The sequence below is a fragment of the Ipomoea triloba genome, chromosome 8 (genome assembly GCF_003576645.1).
Source record: "Ipomoea triloba cultivar NCNSP0323 chromosome 8, ASM357664v1".
Taxonomy (NCBI): Eukaryota; Viridiplantae; Streptophyta; class Magnoliopsida; order Solanales; family Convolvulaceae; genus Ipomoea; species Ipomoea triloba.
Genome location: NC_044923.1, coordinates 1988153 through 2015017, shown reverse-complemented (window position 1 = coordinate 2015017; position 26865 = coordinate 1988153). Strand labels below are relative to the sequence as shown.

At 34.5% G+C, this 26865-nt stretch overlaps 2 protein-coding genes across 3 annotated transcripts; both read left to right on the top strand.

The window, feature by feature from the left end:
- Positions 1-423: 423 nt before the first annotated feature.
- LOC116027185 (wall-associated receptor kinase-like 1) lies at positions 424-20618 on the top strand. 2 transcript variants are annotated; one of them, XM_031268646.1, is made up of 5 exons: positions 424-1397; positions 3771-4002; positions 17991-18604; positions 18798-18860; positions 19430-20618. In XM_031268646.1, exons 1-5 carry the CDS (start codon positions 452-454, stop codon positions 20539-20541), a joined length of 2967 nt encoding a protein of 988 aa, XP_031124506.1. In that variant the 5' UTR covers positions 424-451; the 3' UTR covers positions 20542-20618. The 2 variants fall into 2 exon arrangements, with proteins under 2 accessions (XP_031124506.1, XP_031124507.1); XM_031268647.1 differs by lacking the exons at positions 17991-18604; positions 18798-18860; positions 19430-20618 and adding exons at positions 4785-4841; positions 5334-6668 and having other exon boundaries at positions 3771-4604.
- A 667-nt stretch (positions 20619-21285) lies between these two features.
- Positions 21286-24410, top strand: LOC116027186 (wall-associated receptor kinase-like 1). The gene is made up of 3 exons (XM_031268648.1): positions 21286-22132; positions 22956-23000; positions 23101-24410. The coding sequence occupies exons 1-3, from the start codon at positions 21289-21291 to the stop codon at positions 24216-24218; spliced, it is 2007 nt and encodes a 668-aa protein (XP_031124508.1). The 5' UTR covers positions 21286-21288; the 3' UTR covers positions 24219-24410.
- Positions 24411-26865: the final 2455 nt, after the last annotated feature.

Genomic DNA, 26865 nt, shown 5'->3' with positions numbered 1-26865 from the left:
GTTGAGATCGAACACCTGTATTTTAATTTAATATCAGAACCAATTCCACAACAAAAATTATGTGTAATCGTAAAGAGTACTACTTATATCACATATCATAATATAATTCGACGTAGAAAAAAACATATGTGATCTTTGTCTTATTGTGCCATGTCAGGCCGTCAAAATGAAGTAAGAAAAGAAAAAAAGGATAACTGTGTATTAATGAAGATGGCGGTCTTGTGGGGCAAACTAGGAGATAAGGAATTGCTCGTGGAAATTAAGGGACAAGATCCCTCGAGGGTCACCATCTTTTTAAACTTCAAACATATATAACAACGAAAAATAATTAATATTGCTGGCTCCACCATTGAACAAGACTGCATTGCTTGCTCCTTTATAAGATTCATTGAATTTGTTACATTTTTGAGGTATACAAGAGAAGGAGAAAGAGTTAAAAGTGAGAATCATTATGAGGGCCGCCGGAAAAGAAATAGTAGCGGCGATTGTGCTGATGATGAGCTTCACAGTGATGCTCACTTTGGCAGCGGAATACGAGATACCTTTGGATGATCGTTACAATATATATGATGAGTACAAGGAAAATGGGATATCTATGGTTCCAAAGGGTTGTCAACATACTTGCGGCAATGTTAGCATTTATTACCCATTTGGAATTGGACCCAGCAAACATTGCTATTTGAACAAATGGTTCCTCATAAATTGCACCAAATCCTCCTCCGATGGTGTCGAGAAACCTTTCTTGAGCTTCTTTTCCCACGAGAAGGATAGTAGTGTAAGAGAGATTCTGAGCATTTCCTACAGCTCACAAACAATAACGATGAAAGAGTCGTTTTCTCCTCTCTGCCAAACCACCAATAATCTCTCCGTAATGAGCAACACAAAATTATCTGGATCCCCATTCTTTTACTCTTCCGGTGAAAACAGGTTCATGTTTTATGGTTGCGGCAGCGCTGTCCTCACTACGCCCGGTCAAGAATTCACAATGGCGGGTTGCAAGTTGAGTTGCAGCAGCAATAACACCATGCCAGCTGCATATGATTGCAATGGCATAAACTGCTGCCATTTTAGTCTTGAGTACGATGTAAATGCATACCAAATCAACATCACAGACTCATCCCTCAACGCCTGCAACTATGCCTTCTTTCTTGCTACTTCTTCTTCCCGATACAGCCTTCAAAGGATTAGCAACCTGGTGCCGGAAGAGAAGCTGGTTGTCCCGGTGGTTTGGAGGTGGAGCGTCACAAGAGACGACTTTACTTCCTTGCCTCCCCACTACTCACTCGACTGCTATCCATATCAAAGCATCTATCCTCCACAATTACAAGGGACGTATTGGAACTGTGGCTGCAAATATCCGGAAGAAGGGAACGCTTACTTACCAAATGGATGTCAAGGTACGTCAACTTGATGAAATTAATAAAATAAAAATTAGAACAGATAATTTTTTTTTTGAGTACTACTGACTCTGTTATAATTAATTATACTAAAATATTTTATGTTTGAGCTTGCTATTATATTTTTGGAGAATTTAATTTTGAAACTTTAGTTGTATTATGAAAACGAAATTTTTTGCTATATTTTAAGTTTTGAATGAATTGTATGTCAACGAGTTAATTAAGTTGATCTTTTTCTTAGATTAGAAATTATAATTGTTACAAAATGAAAATATTTAATATTAATTTGTGAAATTTAAAATTTTAAATATAACTGTACTATGGAATATTAGATATTATTGTCCCAAGATACATGATAAAATGGATTGGATCGATTATATTTTATGGGTATGTTATCCTTCCTTGAATTTGAAGAAATAATTGCCTAATAATCCGAGCGATGCACGGATAAATTTGTTTTTATATTATATATTTAGATAATAAAATTAAAGATGAAATTCTAAACAATTATAATATTTGGAAGTGTACATTTATTTGATTATAAGAATAGTGCAAAAGTATCACTCAATTCATTGTATAATATATATATATATATATATATATATATATATATATATATATATATATATATATATATATATGATTTATGTAATTATATTATTACTAAAATAAATATGAAAAAGAAAAGAAAAATAATTTAATTGTAATTATTATAAAAATAAATCTAACCACCCATGTTTATAATATTTAAAACTATATTCAAATATTTAAAATTTGGCAAATGGTTTTTAAAAAAATTGACAAATTAATATAAAATTAATTTAACTGTACGTCTTGATTTATATATAGGTGAGGGTTCTAGTAAGAACACATCCTCCCATAAAAAGTGTAAACATTTCTAGCTATACCTTTCATTTTGAGAAATCAAACGTTAAGATCTTACAATTGCTAAACTTTCAAGTTTGCAATAATTATAAAATTAAATCCGCTTTTAAAGTTTTCAATAATTATAAAATTGATTTTGTGTTTTATTTTACTAAAATCTCATCTATTGATGAACTATGATGGACAACTGAGATCAATCTCAAGAGGACACTGTACTATTCTCATTTGATCCTTCCCTTTATGTAGGGGAGGATTCATGTTAGAATACCTTCTCTAGTAAAAGTATGGACAGATCCACACCCTTTATCTCGATAAATCAAAAGTTATGATCTTACCTCTACTAAAAAATTTGGATCAAATAAGAACTAGAAACCAATCAAAGTCGTCCATCTTAAAAGATCTAATGTTTTTAAAGAAGGGAGAGAGGAAAAAAAATGAGACATTTTCGTAAATAATTTGAACTTTAAGTGCGAGTAATAGCACTAGAGTGCACTTATCAACACCATAGAATACGTCATGTGATATGAATCTGTGCAATGAAATTGTCTAGTTTTTACAATTTATGGTTTCTTTTGGAGTTTTCATTTTTAGTTCTAGATTTATAGGTGACAATTCACTTTTAGTCATTTTTATTAGAACATCCTCATTTGGTTCTAGTATTATTGTGACATGATCATTTTTAGTCCCCCGTAAATAAAATTGTTGAAATGCTAAATACAAAGACATTTTGATATTTTCTATACAAAGTAAGTTGACCCGCTATATTTCTTATGTTTATTTTTTTAAAAAAATCCATAATTGAAGATGAAGATGTCCTTGTATTTAATGATATTTAAATAGTATGACCACAAGTGGATGTTCCGATAAAAAAGGACTTAAATTGGATTATCACCTATAAATTTAGGACAAAAAATGAAATTAACTTTTTATTTTTTGGTTTACAAAGGGGGAGGTTAAATTGACTTTTACATATTTTTGAACTTTAATTTTCAAAATAGCTTTAAATGAGCTTGACTTTGTAAAATCAAGGCTAGGAATGAAATGGATTTTCTTGTAGCAGAAGTCTGGAAGCTTGTTGATAAAAAGATGTAACTAAGTTTGACGATTTTGATGTGTTAGTATATGTAAAGTATGATGTTAGTTGCTCAGTAGGAGTAATAAAATGAAAACAGAGTGATATTTTTATAGTGTTTTAGAGACTTTTTTACTCCTCTCTTCTCTACATGTATAGACAAAAACTTCTATGAGATTATTTCACAAATCTTCCTCCATGACATGGGTCGATTCTTCATTAGTAGTACACTTTTTTTAATAAATAATTCTGCAACCCCTTAATATAATACTACATTTTTCCTCAAAAATATCACATTTTTCATCATAAATATTATACTTTCCCATATTACTTAACATTGTTTCTTACATATGTCACCAAATTAAACTGTCCCATTATCTTTTGTACTTAGCATCATTGTTTACCATTCTTTGTAGTAAGGGCGTGGGATCGGTCCGAGGCAGAAGGGCGACCCATGGTTCCAAAGGGTTGTCGAGACAAGTGTGGGACTGTAAACATTTACTATCCATTTGGAATTGGAAATGGAAATGCAGGCAGCAAAAGTTGCTATTTGAACAAATGGTTCCGCATAAATTGCACCCAATTTTCTGATGGTTCCGAGAAACCCTACTTGAGCTCCATTTCCGGCGGAGTTGAGATTCTTGGCATGTCCTACGACTCGCAAACAATAACAATTAAAGAGTCCATCTCTCCTTCCTGTCAAACCACTGGGTCTATCAAGGGAAGCAATTTCTCCCTAATTCCCAATACAAAATTATCTGGAAGCCCCTTCTTTTACTCAATTGGCAACAACTTCATGCTTTTTGGTTGTGGAAACGCTTTTATCACGATGGCGGGTGAAGAATTGGAACAACAGGGTTACAAGTTGAACTGCAGCAAAAACACTGCACCGAAAACTGCATATGATTGCCATGGCATAAACTGCCACTATCTTACTTTTGATTACGATGTAAACACATACCAAGTCAACTTCACACACTCTCCCATCAACGCCCCCTGCAACTATGCCTTCTTTCTCAGTGCTTCTTCTTCGTTGCCACCTACACTTCAAAGCCTTCCAAACAGGCAGCAGCAAGTAGTGGTTGTCCCGGTGGAGTTGAGATGGACCATCACACAAGACCACGTGCCTCCCTCCTACTCTAAGTACTGCTATCCTTCTACATACATCAATCCGCAACTACAACGCCATAATTATTTGCAGTGTAACTGCAGAGATGGTGAAGGGAACGCGTACATGTCCGATGGATGTGGTATGCATGCTATTCTATCCTTTTCTTTTCTATGAATTACACATAAAATTTGGCTGCCCGCCCAAACCATGCATTCAACATTGTACAGATTTTTTAGTGTCAACAATATCAACTTGCATTTTGGCAGGCAAGGTTGGATTAGTGCTTTGTTGATATTTTATATGCTTTTACATCTTGCAGAATGGAGGGACATCGATGACGAGATTAGCAATAAGAAACTGCGGTCTGCTATTATCGGTAGGCCTATATTATCATTCTATTAATATATTTTATTGCCCAAAAAGGGGCAATTTCTTCTTCCCTAGACTCCCCACATCCAACTCAAATCACGGTGACGACTCAGCGGTCCATTAGGTGGATCAGTGTTTGGTGTCTACAATAAGTCCACCATAGAGTGTAACTGTCACACTGCCACTACTACTAGGGCTCAAATCCTATATCCCGGCTTACAATCTAATATATATCCAGAAATCAATTGAATTGCTATTGTAGGCTGTTATATACTTTCTTAGTATCATTTTTAAAATTTCATTTTCTGCTAAATTTTATCATGGGTTGGATTGGCCTATTTACGACTGAGAGATACTATATATGGATGGAACCTATAAAATGAGAAAATGGTGAGGATAAACATACATACTGATTTTTGTAATAATCCCAGATTACATATGTGCATCCATGTCGGTATAAATCTTATGGAGATTCCTCACTTGCATTGCTCAATCTCAGGTGTTAGCGCAAGTTTTGGATTTGTGTTCTTAATATGGGCTTGTGTCATCCTCTATAAAGCCATCAAGAAGAGAAAGATGAAGAAGTTGAGGGAGAAATTCTTCAAGCGTAATGGAGGTCTCCTATTACAACAACAACTCTTAGCCAAAGAAGGGATAGTAGAGAAAACAACGATTTTCACAGCAACTGAGTTAGATAAAGCCACAGATCACTTCAATGCTGATAGAATAGTAGGTCGAGGTGGGCAAGGCACAGTGTACAAAGGAATGTTAATTGATGGGCAAATCGTTGCAGTTAAGAAATCTCAAGCCGTGGACGAGAACCAGTTGGAGCCATTCATCAATGAGGTTGTCATTCTTTCCCAAATCAACCATAGGAATGTTGTCAAACTCATGGGGTGTTGTTTGGAGACTGAAGTTCCCATTTTGGTTTATGAATTTATACCAAATGGAACACTTTTTGGCCTTATACATAACAATTTTGACGACGAACTCATTCCTCTTTCATGGGATATTCGTCTAAGAATTGCATCTGAGGTGGCTTGTGCATTAGCTTATCTCCACTCGGCAACATCAGTTCCCATCTACCACAGAGACATCAAGTCGGGTAACATTCTTCTGGATGAAAAATTTCGAGCTAAAGTTTCAGATTTTGGAACCTCAAGATCCATTTCAATTGACAAAACTCACTTCACTACCATGGTGAAGGGGACATTTGGTTATTTAGACCCTGAGTATTTTCAATCTAGCCAGTTCACAGACAAGAGCGACGTTTACAGCTTTGGAGTTGTCCTTGCTGAGCTCTTGACGGGACAAAAGCCAATTTCATTTGAATTGGATGATGATGAGGATAGGAGCTTGGTATCACGTTTTCTATTGTGCATGGAAGAGAACCGTCTCATGGAGATTCTTGACGTGGAAGTTATAGAGCAAGGTAAAAAGGAAGATGTTGTGGCAATGGCTTGGCTTGCACAACGTTGCTTGAACTTCAACGGAAAGAGAAGGCCTACCATGAAAGAAGTAGCTGCAGAATTGGACACCATTAAAGCATCTCATCATTCTCATCTCCCCTCGGCGGCCATGGAGACATTGGAGATTGAATCAGATTACTTCATAGCTTAATAATTTTACTGTTTTAATTTGCTGCCTCTACCTTTCTTCAGATACCAAAAGTTGAATTATTCTCCACTTTTATATTCAAGCACACCCGTCTAATAGCGTATAGTAGGATTCATTTTTATGTGTAGTTTCAGCACATCCTTGGATGTAAAATAAAAGTAAAAATTCTATGTATATTTATCTCATATGTTATTAGAAGATGTCTGGTTCTTGATTCTGTTTTTTTCTTAATAAGAGTCTTATTATTTTAAGTTTTCATAAATCATGTGGAGGTGATGTCGTCAGAAAGGCATTGATTTGGTCTTGATCATTAGTGTGCACTGGTGAATAGAAAAATGAAAATGCTCCAAGAAAAAAGTAGCAAAGAAGAAAGATAGAAATGGAAGCACGTCAGCTGGTTGAAATTAAGGGGGAAATAACAAAGAAATTTTAAGTTAGACTTATTCAAGATTGTATACTTAGCTTATAACTAAAAGTAGTTTGGTTTTGGGACAATCCAGCTAAATTGATCTGGTTGTTGTCTTAGTAATTATTAACTCTCAATGAAAACTGTCTATTGACTTTTTGAATTTAATTTAAATCGATCAGCTATGAGAATGAGAAACGGAATGGTATTTGGTTGTAAGAGAAAGGCATGCATTATATTCATTTGGTCTTGGTCATTAGTGATGTGAATAGAATGAAAATTAAAAGACGTGGTGATGAGTTGTATTTTTAGCGGGAGGTGGAAAGAGTGTAGGTGAATAAAACGGGAAGAAGTTCCCGAGTATCGTCTCAAGGAATGGTAAGAAAAGATTTGGTAGACAAGGAATTAGACACAAGAGTTCCTACGTTTCAAAAGCTAGTCCTAACATAAGGGTTGTGTAGGTCATTCTAAGAATATCTCAAACACTAAAACGAAAGGTGTTGTAAACAAGTATTGGAAGGGAGGATTCAGACTAATCTAGCACACATGCCACTCTTGATTTCCTAAGGTACTAGGGGTTTGAAAACGCTCAAGGGACTAGCATGAGACAAGGTCACTAACACCATCGCCACTCTCGTGGTCAATGGACTCACTTCTTAGACCATAAAGTCATCCTTGTGAACCTTAGGCTAAAAGAGGCATTATGACAAACACGTTATGTGCCTCTTGTCTTCCTTCCCCCTTTTCTCAAAGGTGAGAAGGAAAAGAGGGTGGTGAGGTCTCAAGCATTCCATATTCTCATAGGTGAAAGCTTTCTACCCTAACTCTCAAGTCCGATTGGCCTAATCAGAATAGAGGTCACACAAACATCCCAAACCGCTATCAAGATATCCAAAAAGCATCATTCTACCCTAGATATATGACATGAGAGCTCAAGAACAACATGCATGTTCAACTAGTCCTAATCCACTAGGTAACTAGCCACACATCTCTAAACTAAGCATCATCAAAGCAATTAAACAAATCTAATCTTAAGGATTGAAAGCAAAACAAAATTCAAAGCACAAATCAAATCAACAAAACAATTCACAAACTAAAAATTGAAGAACAAGAGAGGAAATTGAAAGATTACTTGAATATAAATGGAATTCTTCTACAAATCTTGATCAATTGCAAGTTGATGCCCACAATCTTCTCCAAATCTAGCTACTTGAAATGAAATGTGAATGGAATTGAAGTGGAATTGGGAGAGAATTTCAACCTAATTCTAGAGAGAGAAATTTTAGACTAGACTAATCTGGAAAAATGAATGGGATCCCCCTGAAAAATGCCCCAAATCTCTATTTAAATCGCGCCAAACCGCCAAAATAATACGTAGTGGACGCCCGACTGGACGCGCATCCGATGCGTGTCCAGCGGGATTCTGCTGCGCAGCTTCGTCGAATTTCTGCGAGGTGAAAATCGGACGCGGGCGTCCGACCTGCGTCCGCTGTGCGTCCTAAGCAGAGCGTACCAACTTCAGAGAGGTGATTGTCTGGTCTTGATTCTGTTTTCCTTAATAAGAGTTATTATTTTAAGTTTTCATAGTTCATGTATTAAGTATCTTCACTTGCTTACCCCTAGTCAGGTCACAGTGCAAAAGTAGTACTCATTCAAGGCCGGATTTTAGGGCGTGTGCAATCGCACAGGGCCACAAAATTTTTGGGGCCCTAGTCCAACCCTGGCCTAATAGCTAGTATATGTATTTGTGATTATATTGGCCTTTTTTGCATTTTTCTGTTTGTAATTTTTCTTTAATTCGCAATTTATTTATACTTTGATAGGGTTTTAATTCGCATAGTACTCATTCAAGGCCGGATTTTAGGGCGTGTGCAATCGCACAGGGCCACACAATTTTTAGCTAGTATATGTATTTGTGATTATATTGGCCTAAAATTAGGTTTTTAAATTAGGTTTTTTTTTTTTTGCATTTTTCTGTTGTAATTTTTCTTTAATTCGCAATTTATTTATACTTTGATAGAGTTTTAATTCGCAATTTATTTATACTTTGATAGGGTCTCAATTAGTTACTAGCACAGGGCTCCGCAAATAAAAAAGACGGCCTGCTCATTTCTCCCATTACAAATAAAAAATCTAAGATGGAAACAATATTTATTAGAACTTATGTAGTTCGCTGAGATTTGAACTGCTACCGTGAAGATCGAAAGAATATACCCTTGCCATTTAAGCTAAACAAACCTTTGTTTATATATATGTATATTTAATATACATTTACTATGTATATACATAATGAACCTATACACACACGTATGTATATATATATTAATTATGGCAAAAACTTGTGTGAAACCGTCTCACTATATATTAATTATGGCAAAAACTTGTGTGAAACCGTCTCACCATGAGACGGGTCGGGTCGGGTCAAGATGCAAATGTAACACTTATATGCACAAATGCTGTACTTATATGCTCAAATGTAATACTAATCAGGAATAAAATTTTTGTTACTTATTAGGGTAAATGTAATACTTTTAAGGGAAAGTACAATACTTTTACATTTCGATTTAAAAGTATTACATTTTTCCTCAAAAGTATTATATTTGCCCTTATAAGTGAGATCAGAGGCACTTGTCAACATTACTTATTATCAAAAATGTATTACTTTTTCTCTTATAAGTAACAAAAATTGTATTTTTGATTAGTGTTATATTTGAGCATATAAGTATGAGATTTGCACATATAAGTATGACATTTGCATGGTGCTTTGACCCGACCCGACCCGTCTCACGAATAAGGATCCGTGAGACGGTCTCACACAAGTGTGACCCATTAATTATATATTTTTATGTTTTTTATTTTATTTAATTAATTTTTATTTTTTTATCCCAATTCTTATTCATTATCAAATAAAAAGACTCTTATACTTAAACACATTATCATTGACTCATTGTCAACAGCCAAATACGTATTTGATTTCTATTATCATGTCGATTCTAATATTTAAACCAAACATACCTTTATATTGGTTTGCATTTTTACCACTAAAAGCGGTGTAATTGGAGGAAAAGGAAAGAAAAATAGTAATTGAAATAATATTTGCAACTGCAATCGACTAACTTTTTTTTAGCAACGGTAAGTTTTGAAATTGTTGTTAATGATGGAACTAAAACAAAATATCCCTAGCTATAATACATGAAAGTAGTAATTAAATCAGAGAGTAAAAATGTAATTTTATCAATAGCGGTCCTATCAAGGAGCTAGGAAATATGTTGGAAACTAAGCTAGTTGAAGAAGATGGACGGTACATAGAAGTCAAGTTGTGGAAATTAAGGGAAAGGAAGACCAAGACCCGTTTACTTGACTTACTTACTATTAGAGTAAGGCAATATGTGATTTTTTTCTCAAGTTTTTGTAGAAAAAAAACTGATGGCATGATTTTTAGCAAATGGGAGCATGAGTTTTTTAGGGGTGTTTTTTTTACTATAAATTTAATTTTTTTTATCGACTCGTTGCTTGAGAAAAATGGAGGAAAGAAACTGCGCAACTTACACATGCTCGCCATGCATGTGAGAGGTTTTTTTTCCTTTTATTTTCTCTTTCCTTGTCACCCCTACAAAAATCCACTTAAAAAAAACAACTAATGAGATTTTTCTTATGCAAAACCTATAGGCCTATAGCTAGTAGTGAAGTTGCAACTTTATTTTCTTATACTTTTGTAAGTAACAGTCAGTGCTATGTTTTAGTAACAGGATGCTAAACTCGAATCTTCGAGCCGCAACCTAACAGTTTAATTAAAATCTACCGCTTCTTGTCTTTTTTTCTCATTTTTTTTGGAAGTTATCCATACATTTCTTCCTCTCTCTTTTTTTTTTTCTCTCAATTTTTCTTCTTTTTCTTCCTTCTCATTTCCTCCTTTGTAAATCTTATATTTCATCTCATTCATTCATATATTTGGCACCAATTATACTATTATAACCTTCAATAAATTTCAAATTAAATACATATAGAGCAGTTTAACATAATGAAATAATCATTTTTATTAAATATTTTCCTTTTTATGTATATGTGTGTCATTAATATATACGTAACGTTTTTCTTTCATTTAACTTTATTGCTTTTCTTAACAGTTAATTCATTTTACCAAACAATTTACCCTTAATCAACTAGTTTATAGATTTCAACTTTCAACTTCATTCTAATAATTAATAATTTTTTTTAATTTTAGCTAATTTTCAGTTTTCAATTAGCCTTTAGCCTAACATGTCAAATAAAGCTAGGTCTCTAGTTGAGTCACGCCGTTGTCTCTTTCATATATAATATTACCATATGTGACTTTTAATGGTTGACTTGTTGTCTTTTTTTCTAACACCAGTCATCTGCGACTTGGTCTTTGGTTGAGTTGTTGTCTCTTTTCCCTCTTTTCCCTTATCATTCATGGCTTCATCTCTGATTAAATTGTTGCATGTTTCTTTTTCTATCATCATCTGTGACTTGGTCGATGCATGGTTAAGTCATTGTCCATTAAATCTTAGCTTTTTAATATTATTTTTTATGCACTATAGCATTCTTCACTAAGTATTCAATAATTTATGCTCTTTAAACTTTTTTAAAAAAAATTAGGGTGAAGAACACTCTAAAAAGTAACATCAGTATTAAGTCGTGGACTTGGAGTACATTTTAGAGGGAAAAAGGAATAGAAGATAAAATACTATTAATTGAGGGGACAAAATGCTACTTTAATTTGCAAACAGCTGGAGAATTAAAAGTGATGCATGATGTCCATATATAGTACAAGAATTGTTTCTACTATTTCTTTATAACTCAAAGACTAAAAATACAATTTTCTCATAAATAAAAATAAAAATGAAATTAGTAGGAAGCTAGGAGAACAGTATGATAGGTATCTGTTGGAAATTATGAGGTGGAAATGTGGAAAATTTGAGGAAGCTAGCTAGCTAGGTGAAGACTGAAGAAGATATTACATAGAACTCAATTCGTGGAAATTACAGGGAAAGAAGACTAACATACTTGACTTGTTCAACTTTGAATCAAGTGAAAATGACATTCTTATTTTATCAATTGAATCTTGCCTGTAGTCTGAACTTAGTTTGAATTTTTGAATTATTTATAGGAATTATATCACAGTGTTTGGTTGATTTAAGGAATAAAAATGAAATATGTTTTAAAAGACTTAAATACCCTTATAAAATATGTAACAATAATAATAATAATAATAATAATAATAATAATAAGGACATTCATGTTATTATTAATATTAATATTATTATTATTATGAATTAATAAAATAAAACATAATAAAAATAATAATAATAATAATAAAGGAATAGTAATAATAATAATAATAATAATAATAATACAAAACAAAATTATATATATAATAATTTTTTAAAACACAAATTAGAATTTTTGATCCCACATCGGTAACTTATGAAGAGGAGCATTGCTTCTCTTTTGAAATTAACAACAGGACGAGGAAGCCTTAAAGAGCCAAAAGCTCATTCTGGAGCCTTAGTTGTTCTTAGTTACAATATTTTTTTTAAAATAATATAGGAGCGTTTTGGGAAAAGGAAGATCTTTCTCCAAAACGCGCCAAGGTGTAAAATTGGAAATAACAACATTAGGCTATTCCTAAGGACTCAGGAATAGCCTAATACCTAGGGGGCTTAGGAATCTCTATTACCAAAGAATAGGCCTATTACTGGAATCTCTATTACCAAACAGCGGAATAGGCCTATTACTGGGAATGCTATTCTATTTCAGGCATATTCCACGAACCAAACGTGCCATAAATATCCCATTCCGCTAATAAGTTAGGGGGTAAAATTATCTACTATACTAATAAGAGCCAAAGAGAGTTAGGCCTAAACTGGGTAGAAAAAATGGCGGTCGAATTATTTAATCAAATGGATGGTTCAGATGAATTATTTAATCAAATAGATGGTTAAGATAATTCAGATTAATATTTTTAATAAAGATTACCTAATTTAACCTTACTTTTATGATTATCCGTTAAGTTTTCCGTTAAATATTCTCTTCTCCGTTAACATTCCGTTAACTTTTAACTTACCCATTTAATTTCTATAAGAAAGGTCTTAGGTTCGAATCTCATCTCAATCAAATTTGACATAATTAAGTTTCTCACTCTATTTTACTCTTATTAAATTAAATAAATTAGTAGCTACAACAAAAAATGATACATATGTATTTCTTTAATTTAGAATTATCTGTCTACAATACCTTTATTTGAAAAAATTACTCCCTCCGTCCCGAATTGGATGTCTCATTTGCTTTTTGCACGCTTTTTAAGAAATTAAAGTATATGTGATGTGCTTTCCAATTATGCCCCTGACTTTTTCACTTTTGGAAAAAAAACAATAAAGAAATCAAAAGTCATAAGGGTAAATTGGGAAAAGTAGAATGATGGTGATGTTCAATTTTGGAAAGAAGACAACATTTTGTGACAAACTAAAAAGGAAAGTAAGACAGGTAAAATGAGACAGAGGGAGTATTCATTATCAAAAAATTAAATTAAATAAGAGAAATAATTTCATTAGTTATATTGTCCTTATTTTCTCTCATGCAAAGATTCTTTACATTCAAATTTATCAATTGATATTCATTACATTGTTCATTATCTTATTTTTACAATATCTTGTAATTAACTATCAAAGTTATAGTACAAAATAATGTTATATATTTATTTTACCAAGTATTTTATTAATGCTATGATTTTTTTTAAATAATTTGAAGCTAATTATAATAACTACTTGGGGATTGGTTGACAAAGAGAGTAATCAAATAATAACCCAACAAATTGAAGCGGAATCACTCTATTTTACTCTTATTGAATTAAATAAATTAGTAGTTACACCAAAAAATGATACATATGTATTTCTTTAATACCATGAAAAAAATAAAAAAGAATAGTTTGAAATCAATCATATTAATTACTTGGGGATTTGTTGACAATGAAAGTACTCAAATAACCCATTACCCAGCAAATTGAAGCGAGAAACTACCTTTTAATATCTTTGAAATACATAATATTTTAAATTTTCAAATTTTTATTAATTTATTTAATATGTTTTCTTAACCTAGGGATCTCTTTATCCACAATAACTCATTCAACAATAATGGTTGAACCAAATGAACCCCAAGCAGAACACCTGGCCTAAAGGAAAGTCCATAGCTCCTATATCATAATCTCATTGCATGACGTTGTCATCTATGCTACCAACAATATCCGAATTGCAAATAACACACGTACTACCAACAAAAAGGAAGAGAACAAATAGTAAAGATGAAGACAATGACAATGTTACTCAAAAGAGAATTAAGAACCACTTAGAAAAATTCAAATTAAAAGTAGTATTTATTTAGACTATCATTTTTAAACCAAATATTTAGACTATCGATTTTACAAGGTTACAAACATTTATTTTAGTAATAATTATAATGAATTTTCTATATTATCTTGGACTCATATACTTTGAGTTAGATATTTAAATAAAAAAATTCGACATTCAATTACCTATGTATAAACTTCTCCTATATAATCTTGCATTGATATACTTTCAAATATTCATTTAAATATAAACATTGGGCATTAATCCATTCGTGCAATGCACGTATAAAACTAGTACCACAAATAAAAGAAAAGATAAGGATATATAACTGTGAAAGATGGCGGTCTTGTGGGGCAACCTAGGGGATAAGGAATTGCTCGTGGAAATTAAGGGACGTACAAGATCCCTCGAGGGTCACCATCTTTTTAAACTTAAAATTAACAACGAAAAATAATTAATATTGCTGGCTCCACCATTGAACAAGACTACATTGCTTGCTCCTTTATAAGATTCATTGAGTTTGTTACATTTTTGAGGTATACAAGAGAACGATAAAGAGTTAAAAGTGAGAATCATTATGAGGGCCGCCGGAAAATGTTGCGCCCGCGGAAGTGGGATAGATCAGATTGCAACAATAATTTGAGAAAGAAAAATAAATGAGGCACAGATTTTACGTGGAAAACCCCTAAACAAATTAGGGTAAAAACCACGGGCAAGGGTAGAAGAATTTCACTATGAGAAAATAGGAGTTACAACCACTCTCTAACTAACAAGGAGAAAACAAGGATAATTCTCTCTTGCTAGGAAGGAGAAATACACTCAACAAACTCTCTAATATCTCTAGTATATGAGGGAAGAATAGAATGATTTGGGATGACTAGAATGACAAATGACCACCCTATTTATAGTTGTAGATTTGGGGGTCATTTTGTAGTTAGTCTAAAATGTAGGGACCAAATGATAATTATAATTGTCAACAAAATTTGGCTGCCTAACATCCTAATTCAAAAGTTGCTGCTGCCGTATTTGCCTTGCATGGATTGTTGCCAAACTTAGAATTGTTGTTCATTGCCTAATTTTGCCGACAGAAAAGAAATAGTAGCGGCGATTGTGCTGATGATGAGCTTCACAGTGATGCTCACTTTGGCACTCGAATTCGAGATACCCTGGGATGACGAGCGTTCTTATGAGGACGACAAGGAAAATGATGAGATATCTATGGTTCCAAAGGGTTGTGAAGACAAGTGCGGCAACGTTAAGATTTACTACCCATTTGGAATTGGACCCAGCAAACATTGCTATCTGAACCAATGGTTCCTCATAAATTGCACAATATCTTCCTCCGATGGTGTGGAGAAACCTTTCTTGAGCTCCTTTTCCGATGAGAAGGATGGTGTAAGAGAGATTCTGGGCATTTCCTACGACAAACCATCAATAGCAGTGAAAGAGTCGTTTTCTCCTATCTGCCAAACCACCAACGGGTCCGCCGTGGGAAGCAATAATCTCTCCATAATTAGCAACACAAAATTATCTGGATCCCCATTCTTTTACTCTTCCACTGAAAACAGGTTCATATTTTATGGTTGCGGCAGCGCTGTCCTTACTACGCCCGGTCAAGAATTCACACTGGACGGTTGCAAGTTGACTTGCAGCAGTACCACCGTGGCACCTAAATCTGAAGATGATTGCAATGGCATAAACTGCTGCGATCTTAGTTTTCGCAGCAACGATGTAAATGCATACCAAATCAACATCACTACATTCATCGTCAATGCCTGCAACTATGCCTTCTTTCTTCCTACTTCTTCCCAATTCAGCCTTCAAAGGATTAGCAGCCTGCTGCCGGGAGAGAAGTTGGTTGCCCCGGTCGTTTGGAGCTGGAGCGTCACAAAAGACGACTTCACTTCCTTGCCTCCCCACTACTGCTATCCATATCAAAACATCTATCCTCCCCAATTACGAGGGACGTATTGGAACTGTCAATGCAAATATCAGGAACAAGGGAACGCTTACTTACCAAATGGATGTCAAGGTACGTCAACTATATATATTCAAATATTTAAAACTTCACAAATTAATATAAAATTAATTTAATTGTACCTCATGATTTATACAGTATATAGGAGAAGGTTCTGGTAAATAAACTTGGCTTTAAAGTTTTCAATAATTATAAAATTGACTTTGTGTTTTATTTTATTAAAGTCTCAACTATTGATGATAGACAGCTGAGATCAGTCTCAGGAGATCACTATACTGTTCTTATTTGATCCTTCCCTTTATGTAGTGGAGGGTTCAAGTGAGAATACCTCCTCCGGTAAAAAGTGTGAACAGATATAATTCATGCCCCATAAATCAAAAGTTATTATCTTACCACTACTAAAAGATTTGGATCAAATAAGAACTAGGAACCAATCAATGTCGTCCATCTTAAAAGATCTAACGTTTTTAAAGAAGGGAGAGAAGAAAAAAAGAGCACTATGACATTTTCGTAAATAATTTGAACTTTAAGTGCAAGTAATAACACTATAGTTCAATTATCAACGCCATAGAGTACATCATGTGATTTGTATATGTGCAACGAAATTGTCTAGTTTTTACAATTTATGGTTTATTTTTATTAATTTATTTTGTTTGGTTTGCATAAAGGAGGGGGAGGGGGTTAAATAGACTTTTTCATATTTTTGAAATTTTCAAAATAGCTTTAAATGAGCTTGAATTTGTAGCCAAGGACCTTGTGGTCCAGTGGCATCAAACCCTTCCCTTTATACGGGAGGTGGACTCTTGTGCTTCAATAGGTGAACAGATACTGCATTCTAATAGAGTTCTTTGTAATTTTGATTTCCAGTGGTGTTCTCCAAATAGAGTTCTTTGTAATTTTGATTTCCAGTGGTGTTCTCCAAATATTAACTATACATATAGATGATTTTTCATCTGCATTCTTGATTTCCAGTGGTGTTCTCCAAATATTAACTATACATATAGATGATTCTTCATCTGCATTCTAATAGAGTTCTTTGTAATTTTGATTTCCAGTGGTGTTCTCCAAATATTAACTATACATATAGATGATTCTTCATCTGGTCAATAAAACATTTCAAGTGAACCAACTGAAGAGTCGGTCACATCTGCATTCTAATAGAGTTCTTTGTAATTTTGATTTCCAGTGGTATTCTCCAAATATTAACTATACATATAGATGATTCTTCATCTGGTCAATAAAACATTTCAAGTGAACCAACTGAAGAGTTGGTCAAAAAGTACTATGAGACCATTTCACAGATCTTCCTCTGTGAGATGGGTCAATTGTTTACAAGTACTACACTTTCCATAATCTAATAAATAATTCTGAAACCCATTAATATAATACTGCATTTTCCCTAAAAAATATCACATTTTTCGTCATAAATATTATACTTTCCCACATCATATTTTTCATCATATATATTATACTTTCCCACATCATAGGAGAAGACTATCCCATTATCTTTTGTACTTAACAATGTTTACCATTCTTTATAGTAATGGCATGGAAGCGGTCTGAGGCAGAAGGACGACCCATGGTTCCAAAGGGTTGTCAAGACAAGTGTGGGACTGTAAACATTTATTATCCATTTGGAATTGGAAATGAAAATGGAAATGGAGGGTGCTATTTGAACAAATGGTTTCTCATAAATTGCACCAAATCTTCTGATGGTTCCGAGATTCTTGGTGGAGTTGAGAAGCCCTACTTGAGCTCCATTTCCGGCGGAGTTGAGATTGTTGGCATGTCCTACGACTCGCAAACAATAACAATTAAAGAGTCCATCTCTCCTTCTTGTCAGCCTGCCAAGGGAAGCAATAATTTCTCCATTATACAGAACTCAAAATTATCTGAAACCCCTTTTTCTTACTCATTTGGCAACAACTTCATGCTTTTTGGTTGTGGAAACGCTTTCATCACTATGCCCGGTGAAGAATTGGAAAAACACAGTTACAAGTTGAACTGCAGCAGCAAAAACACCACAGCACCCAAAACTGCACATGATTGCCAAGGCATAAACTGCAACCATCTTACTTTTGATTACGATGTAAACACATACCAAGTCAACTTCACACACGACTCATCCATCAACGCCGCCTGCAACTATGCCTTCTTTCTCAGTGATTCTTCTTCGTTGCCACCTACACTTCAAAGCCTTCCAAGTAGGCAGCAGGAAGTGGTGGTTGTCCCGGTGGAGTTGAGATGGACCATCACACAAGAGGACGTGCCTTCCTCCTACTATGCTGCAGAGTACTGCGCTCTTATACCTACATACATCAATCCGCAACTACAACGACATAATTATTTGCACTGTTTCTGCGAAAATGGATATGGGAACGCTTACTTTTCCGGTGGATGTGGTATGTTGTACTATCCTTTTTTATGAATGAACTACCATACACAAAAAATTTGGCTGCCCGCCCATAGTATGTATTCATGTTGTACAGATTTTGTAGTGTCAACAACAACTACTAACTTGCAATTTAGCAGCCTATACTAAATTGAATTGGTGCTTTAATTTGTTGATTATTTATGTGTTTTTTAATCTTGCAGAACCGACGTACAGCCCTGACAAGAATCACAAGATTAGCATTAAGAAATTGTCCGCAATTATCGGTACGTAGGCTTTCTTATCAATGGAGGTTTTTTTTTAGGTATTTTAAGAGTTTTTGTAAGTATGATTAAAAAAGAGAAAATAAGTGGAGAAAAAAAAATAAAACAAATTTAATTAAAAATTAAAAAACTGAAGGGTCAGGCGCACCTAACGCGCAGAGCAGCAAAGCTAAAAAAAAAAAAGTGATTCCCTTTTACTGTAGCATTAACCTTCATTTGCAGAAGGCACTCTCCCCCTCTCTCTCCTCTCCTCTCTCTTCCAACCTGGTTACTTTTCTGACATTATCTCCTTCAATATGTGTTAGTGTGGATGGCCTTATATTATTATCCTGTACTGTTAATATATTTTCCGAGTATCATTTTTAGAAGAAGTCATTTTTTGCTAAGTTTTATCATGGGTTGGGTTGGAATGGCCTATTTATTTTTACTGAGAGATACAATATATGGAACCTATAAAATGAGAAAATGGTGAGGATAAACTTACAGATAATTGTAATACTAAACCCAAATTACATGCATATCAGTATAAATCTCATGCGATTCCTCTCATGCGTTATGTTGCTCAATCTCAGGTGTTACTGCAAGTTTTGGATTAGTGTCGTTAATATGGGCTTGTGTCATCCTCTATAAAGCCATCAAGAAGAGAAAGATGAAGAAATTGAGGCAGAAGTTCTTCAAGCATAATGGAGGTCTCCTATTACAACAACAACTCTTAGCCAAAGAAGGGACAATAGAGAAGACAAAGATTTTCACAGCAAGTGAGTTGGATAAGGCCACAGATCACTTCAATGCCGATAGAATAGTAGGCCGAGGTGGGCAAGGCACAGTGTACAAAGGAATGTTAATTGATGGACAAATCGTTGCAGTTAAGAAATCTCAAGCAGTGGACGAGAACCGTTTGGAGCCATTTATCAATGAGGTTGTCATTCTTTCCCAAATCAATCATAGAAATGTTGTGAAACTAATGGGGTGTTGTTTGGAGACAGAAGTTCCCATTTTGGTTTATGAATTTATACCAAATGGAACACTTTTCGACCTTATCCATAACAATTTTGAGGAAGAACTCATTCCTCTTTCTTGGGATATTCGCCTCAGGATTGCATCAGAAGTGGCTAGTGCTTTAGCTTATCTCCACTCCGCTACATCAATTCCCATTTACCACAGAGACATCAAGTCGACTAACATCCTTCTGGACGAGAAATTTCGGGCCAAAATTTCTGATTTTGGAACGTCCAGGTCTATTTCAATTGATCAAACTCACTTGACCACCGTAGTGAAAGGGACGTTTGGTTATTTGGATCCCGAGTATTTCCAATCAAGTCAATTTACAGATAAAAGTGATGTTTATAGCTTTGGAGTTGTCCTCGTTGAGCTCCTAACTGGACAAAAGCCAATTTCATTTGAACTTGATGATGATGAGGATAGAAGCTTGGTATCACGTTTTCTATTGTGCATGGAAGAGAACCGTGTCATGGAAATTATTGATGTGAAAGTTATAGAACAGGGTAAAAAGGAAGATGTTGTGGCAATGGCTTGGCTTGCACAACGTTGCTTGAACTTGAACGGTAAGAAAAGGCCTACCATGAAAGAAGTAGCTGCTGAATTGGACACCATTAAAGCATCTCATTCTCATCTCCCCTCGGCCATGGAAACATTGGAGATTGAATCAGATTTCATAGCTTAATAATTTTACTGTTTTAATTTGCTGCATCTACTTTCTACAGATACCAAAAGTTGAATTATTCTCCACTTTATATTCAAGCACACCCGTCTAATAGCGTATAGCAGGAGTGATTTTTATGTGTAGTTTCATCAGCATATCCTTGGATGTAAAATAAAAGTAGAAAGTCTATGTATATATATATCTCATATGTTATTAGAAGATGTCTTATTTAATCTTGATCATTAGTGTGTACTGGTGAATAGAAAAATGAAAATGCTCCAAGAAAAAAGTAGCAAAGAAGAAAGATAGAAATGGAAGCACCTCAGCTGGTGGAAATTAAGGGGAAAATAACAAAGAAATTTTAAGTTGACTTGTCCAAGATTGTATACTTAGCTTATAACTAAAAGTAGTTTCCGGACAATTCAGCTAGTTGATTTGGTTGTTGTCTTCGTAATTGATTTAAGTTTCTCGGAGATGAGAAACCGAATGGTGTTGGGTTGTAAGAGAAAGGCATGCATTATATTCATTTGGTCTTGATCATTATTAATGTGAATAGAATGAAAATGAAAAGGCGTGGCAAACAAGAAATGTATTATATTCCAAAATTGAATTGAAAACAGTGTAATTGGAGAAAAGTAAACAAGGACTCCTCCTTGCTATCTCCATTATAAAGATATATTCATTGGATACGTAATTGTTATGAGACAAACTAACACAAGATAGAAAAAAAAAATGTCAGCTGGTAAAGAAATAGCAGCGGCTATGGTGATGATGAGTGTGATGATCTTCACATCGGCTTTGGATTATGATATCTCTTCTGAAGCCAAGTTGTATAAGCAAGAAGGGATATCTATGGTTCCAAAGGGTTGTCCAGACATGTGCGGCAACGTTACTATTTACTACCCTTTCGGAATTGGCCCCAACAAAGATTGCTATTTGAACGAACAGTTCATCATAAACTGCACCAAATCCTCAGATGGCATCTGGAAGCCCTACTTGAGCTCCAGCGGGGCCGGCCGGGTAAGAGAGATTCTGGGCATTTCCTTTGACAGACAAATAATCTCCACCCAAGAATCAATCCCTCCTTCCCTCTGCCGACCCGGCGGGTCGTCAGAGGGAAACCAGTCATTCCCTCTAACTCAAACCACAAATTTCTCAAGAACCCAAGTATTCTCCTACGCTCCGGGTTACAACAAGTTCACGCTTTTAGGTTGCGGCGACGCTCTCCTCACCTCGCCGGGCTACGGCACGGTAGGCGGATGCACGGCGACGTGCATCGCCAACACCCAACTTGAACGGCCTCTTAACGGCATAAACATGTGCGAACTTTTCTTGGACGGCAGTTTAGAAACGTTTGAGTTTCATGTCAACTTCACAAACCCGGCGGTCAATGCCTGCAACTATGCCTTGTTTGTTGATCGAGATTGGTACGCTGCTAGCTTTCCCGGCGGCCGGCGGGAGCAGCTAGTTGTTCGGGTCGTGCGAAGCTGGGCCGCCCCAAACTTGCATCCATCGGACCCCTCGCACTACTGCGTCAATGGAAGTTCTTATTGGGGATGTTTCTGCCAATATCCCAAAAAAGGGAACCCTTATATTGCTAATGGATGCCAAGGTACGCCACTAATCTATATTTTCTAAATATGTATATATAGTCACTGTCAACTTAAACATAACGGGTGGCATTTTGGTCTTCGGTTCGATTTTTTTCGATTTCGGTTTCGATTTTAAAAATTTAAACCATTCGATTTAACATTAGAGTTCTGTTCGGTTCGGTTTTTTGTTCGGATTTAATTTGTTTAAGATTTTTTAATTTGTTAAAGACTAATAATTATAAACTATTTATTACTTTAATGCTAAAATATTAAATATTAACCTAAAAAGCATCTAAAGTTTGCACAATTTAAAGTTATTTCGCTCAAAATGATGCCGTTTTGTGTGAAATAGCATATTTAAAAAAAATTAACAATAACTAATCGGTGAACTAGACAGCCTAGTCAGTCGCCTAGACCACCGATTATAGCGATACGCTAGGCGGCCAGTCGTCGCCTATGCGAAATTTTTGCAACACTAAATATAACAATATAATTGCATGAAAATTATGGACCATACAAATGCAGGCCAAACGGGCTTGGCCCGCAACCCATAGGCCAATCCTGTTTATATATAGTATTAATTTTAAATATTGTAATGTGTTTATTGTTTTCTTCATTCCTGCACGCTTTAACAACACTAATAATATATATAAATTAAAGGATCATGTTTTGGGAATCAAAAGCATTACTAAACATAGGAATAGAACTATTCTCGGGAATGCTATTACCATTCCAAGCCTATTTCACTAACCAAACATGCGGTTAATGTAATAATATATGATTGGTATTTGATTATTAAATAGATGCTATAAAGAGTCTTATAAAGGTTTTCTTATTATGCAGGCAGTCATCGTAAGCTCACTGTCAAGGAACTATCTGCTATTATCGGTAACAAGTTGAATTGTTAATTGTCATTATTATATCAATATATTGTCAATATAAATCCTATGAAGATTCTCCTAACTCACATCATATCACTCAATCTCAGGTGTGAGTGCAAGTTTTGGATTTGTAGTGTTAGTATCGACTTGCTTTATCCTCTATAAAGTCATCAAGAAGAGAAAGATGAAGAAACTAAGGCAAAAGTTCTTCAAGCACAATGGAGGTCTCCTATTGGAACAACAGCTCCTAGCCAAAGAAGGGAGTATAGAGAAAGCAAAGATTTTCACCATTAGTGAGTTAGACAAGGCCACTGATAATTTCGATGCCAATAGAATAGTAGGCCGAGGAGGGCAAGGCACAGTGTACAAGGGAATGTTGATTGATGGCCAAATCATTGCGGTCAAGAAATCACAGGCAATGGATGAGAATCAGTTAGTGCCATTCATTAACGAAGTTGTCATTCTTTCCCAAATCAATCATAGGAATGTTGTGAAATTACTGGGGTGTTGTCTGGAGACAGAAGTTCCCATTTTGGTTTATGAATTTATACCAAATGGAACACTTTTCAGCCTCATCCACAACAATTTTGGAGATGACCTCATTCCTCTTTCATGGGATATTCGCCTCAGGATTACATCGGAGGTGGCTAGTGCTTTAGCTTATCTCCACTCCGCTACATCAGTTCCCATTTACCATAGAGACATCAAGTCGAGTAACATCCTTCTGGACGAGAAATTTCGAGCCAAGATTTCTGATTTCGGAACATCCAGGTCCATTTCAATTGATCAAACTCACTTGACCACCATAGTGAAGGGGACGTTCGGTTATTTGGATCCCGAGTATTTCCAGTCAAGTCAGTTCACAGATAAAAGTGATGTTTATAGTTTTGGAGTTGTCCTTGTTGAGCTCCTGACCGGACAAAAGCCAATTATATTTGATATTAATGATGATGAGGAGCGGAGCTTAATAACACGTTTTCTATTGTGCATGGAGGAGAACAATCTTTCGAAGATTCTTGATGTGGAAGTTTTAGAAAAAGGGAAAGATGAAGATGTAGTGGCAGTTGCTTGGCTTGCTCAACGGTGCTTGAACTTAAATGGGAAGAAAAGGCCTACTATGAAGGAAGTAGCGGCAGAGTTGGACGCCATTAGAGCATCTTGTCACCCTCATAATCTCCCCTTGGCAATGGAAACATTGGAAGCCGAATCAGATTTCATGCCTTGATTAAAATTTTACTATTTTACTACATCCTTCTTCAAGTGAACAAAAACTTGGTTAAGTTGAACTATTTTCACTGTGTCATATTCAAGCACACCTCTCCCATGTATAGTATATAAACATGTATATTGTGTTTATCATTCTTCACCAGCTGTTAATGTCCTTAGTATGTGTATATATGGAATTTTTTACATTAAATCTTGTGTAATTTGTTACAACTTGTGACATGTTGTATACTTGTATATATGCGCACATTTAAGACGATGAAAACGAGCCTTTGTTTCTTCAAGGTTGAATCCCCAACTCCGACCCAACAGAGCATCTAGGAATATGTAAATCATGGTAACTCAGCCCCTCACTCTGAGACACTGCTCATCCCTGGTCTTTCTTTCCAAACTTCACTCATGTGCTAAACTAAGCAGCCCATGTTGAAGAAAAAAAAAAAAAAAAAAAAAAAAAAAAAAAGCCTTCCTTGGCAACACAGTGATCATCTTAGAAATGGATTTTGCCTATTTGATGACTATTTTAGTTTGAAACACTACCAACAAATCAACAACTACTCCTCAGGAAATCCTTACCCTGAAAGGATATATCATTCCATCCCTACCTTTCACAATCTTTCTAGCTAGACCAGTTGACCACATGTATTTATTTTTTTTACTAAAAATAATTTATTATTGCTAAATGTCAATATTTATGGTCTACTTGACTACTTTTCATAAATAGAAGTCTTGTGTTCTCACTCTATATTGAGAATTTGGAATTGGAAATGATATCTGGCGTGATGTATGTGAGTCTCCAACAACTCTGGATATCCAATTATCCATCCACTTGTTGTAAATAGAATAGAAGCTTCAATATGATGAAATTCTTTAATTTCCAAACGCGCTGACACTGACTCCACATGCATGCACTTTCTTTAATTAATTAATGAATTATTCATTCTTATGACTTTAATTTCCACTAAATTAAAATATTACAGTGGTGGGCTATCAACCAATATTTGTATAAACCAATGCGATCAAGATGAGTGATTTGCCGGAAACCATGAGGGATATTGGTTAAGATGGATTTGTGAACATAGAATTTTGGTTTGTTAAACTTATCTTTAGATAAGTTGATCCAAAGTCTTTTTTTTTTTTTAATAAAGATGTTAATGAAAAAATATAAACAATTAAAATGTTTAATTGTTTTATCTTGACTCAACCTATCTTACGAATAAGGATTCGTGAGACGGTCTTACCAAAACTTACTTAAAAAAAAAAAAAAAAAAAAGAGGCTCCATTCGCTACTCAATCTCCCTATAAATACATAGTCTAAAAATAATAGTCTAAATGAATATTACTTTTAGTTTGAATTTCTTTAAGTTTTCTTAATTCTCTTTTGAGTAGTATTGTCATTATGTTCACCTTCACTATTTGTCATCTTTTTTTGTTGGTAGTGTGTCATTTGCAATTGGGTTACTAGTAGTAGCATAGATGGCAAGCGTTATGCAATGAGATTATGGTGTAGAAAGCCGTAGATTTATTTGCATTGTTATGTATATGATTGGGGTCTTAGTTGTAGTATGAACTCTTTATCTTGCAAGCACATGTTGATATTTTGCAGTGGTAGTTTTTTCCCCTACATATTCAATGTGGAAGTATTGAATAAAATATTAATATTTATTATATTTATATAAGGTTCATGAGTAGTACCTCTTGTTATATTTTCATAACTTGTTTACTTAATAGTAACAACAATAACTCTGCAGGTAATCCGAATATTAATGTCGCAACGTGTCTAGTTTCATCAACAATTTTTTCACATCGATTTTGCACATGTTCATTTTAGAGTTCATATTTTTGGAATTAGTATGAATAAGTGTAGTTGATAAGTGTTTATTTGTCTATATTTTTTCCACTTTCACTAAGTCATTTTGTTTATAAATCATTCCAAATTTCATGAGAATTAGTGCTTATATGTATTATTTTGTAAAGAATATGAGTTGGAAAACATTGGAAGCTAGCAAAGATGAGTATTTTAATGCATTTTGGTGGGCATTGGCGTCAATGGTCTTGGTCATTTAGACAAATCAAAACAAAAGAAGAGCAAAAGATCTAGTTTTGACCTTCTCATTTTAAACATTCAATTTAACAAGCTAACACATTTTATTGGTTTTCTAAATTTTTGGCCCACAAATTTTGGAATATTTAGGTTTCAAAAGACTAACAACCAGGCCCAATTGTCAGCATACTAAGTGCTAGGAGACTGGCCAAATGGTACCCCCAACCTCATTCTTAAGGGACAAAGTGTTAAACCACCACGCCAACCATATTGGTTCAATATTTAGGTTATCATATCATCACTAAAACAAATATCATTTAATTATTTTAAAAAATTATTGTCGATAAAATAATTGATAATTTTTATTTGATAAAATAATGATAATCAAGATTTAGATAAATGTAAATGTTTTATTATTGTATATATTTTGTGTTAATGTGAAAAATTATTTAAAAGCAACATGACTTTTTGGTGCTCCGTCCATGGTTATTATATTCAACCACATCTACTGTCTCATAAGTCATAATGTATAGTAGGCCAGGAGAGTCGTTTTAATTTAATGTGTTGTTTCAGCATAGCCGCCTGGAGAGTCAACGTAGAGTCTTAA

Excerpts from the sequence above, each read along its gene's own strand:
- LOC116027186 (XM_031268648.1), top strand. The coding sequence starts at position 21,289 with ATGATGAGTGTGATGATCTTCACATCGGCTTTGGATTATGATATCTCT. Across the intron at positions 22,133-22,955 it reads TATTGCTAATGGATGCCAAG|GCAGTCATCGTAAGCTCACT; the intron begins GTACGCCACTAA and ends CTTATTATGCAG. Across the intron at positions 23,001-23,100 it reads GGAACTATCTGCTATTATCG|GTGTGAGTGCAAGTTTTGGA; the intron begins GTAACAAGTTGA and ends ACTCAATCTCAG.
- LOC116027185 (XM_031268646.1), top strand. The coding sequence starts at position 452 with ATGAGGGCCGCCGGAAAAGAAATAGTAGCGGCGATTGTGCTGATGATG. Across the intron at positions 4,003-17,990 it reads GGAGTTGAGATTCTTGGCAT|GTCCTACGACTCGCAAACAA; the intron begins GTCCTACGACTC and ends GATTGTTGGCAT. Across the intron at positions 18,605-18,797 it reads TTACTTTTCCGGTGGATGTG|AACCGACGTACAGCCCTGAC; the intron begins GTATGTTGTACT and ends TTAATCTTGCAG.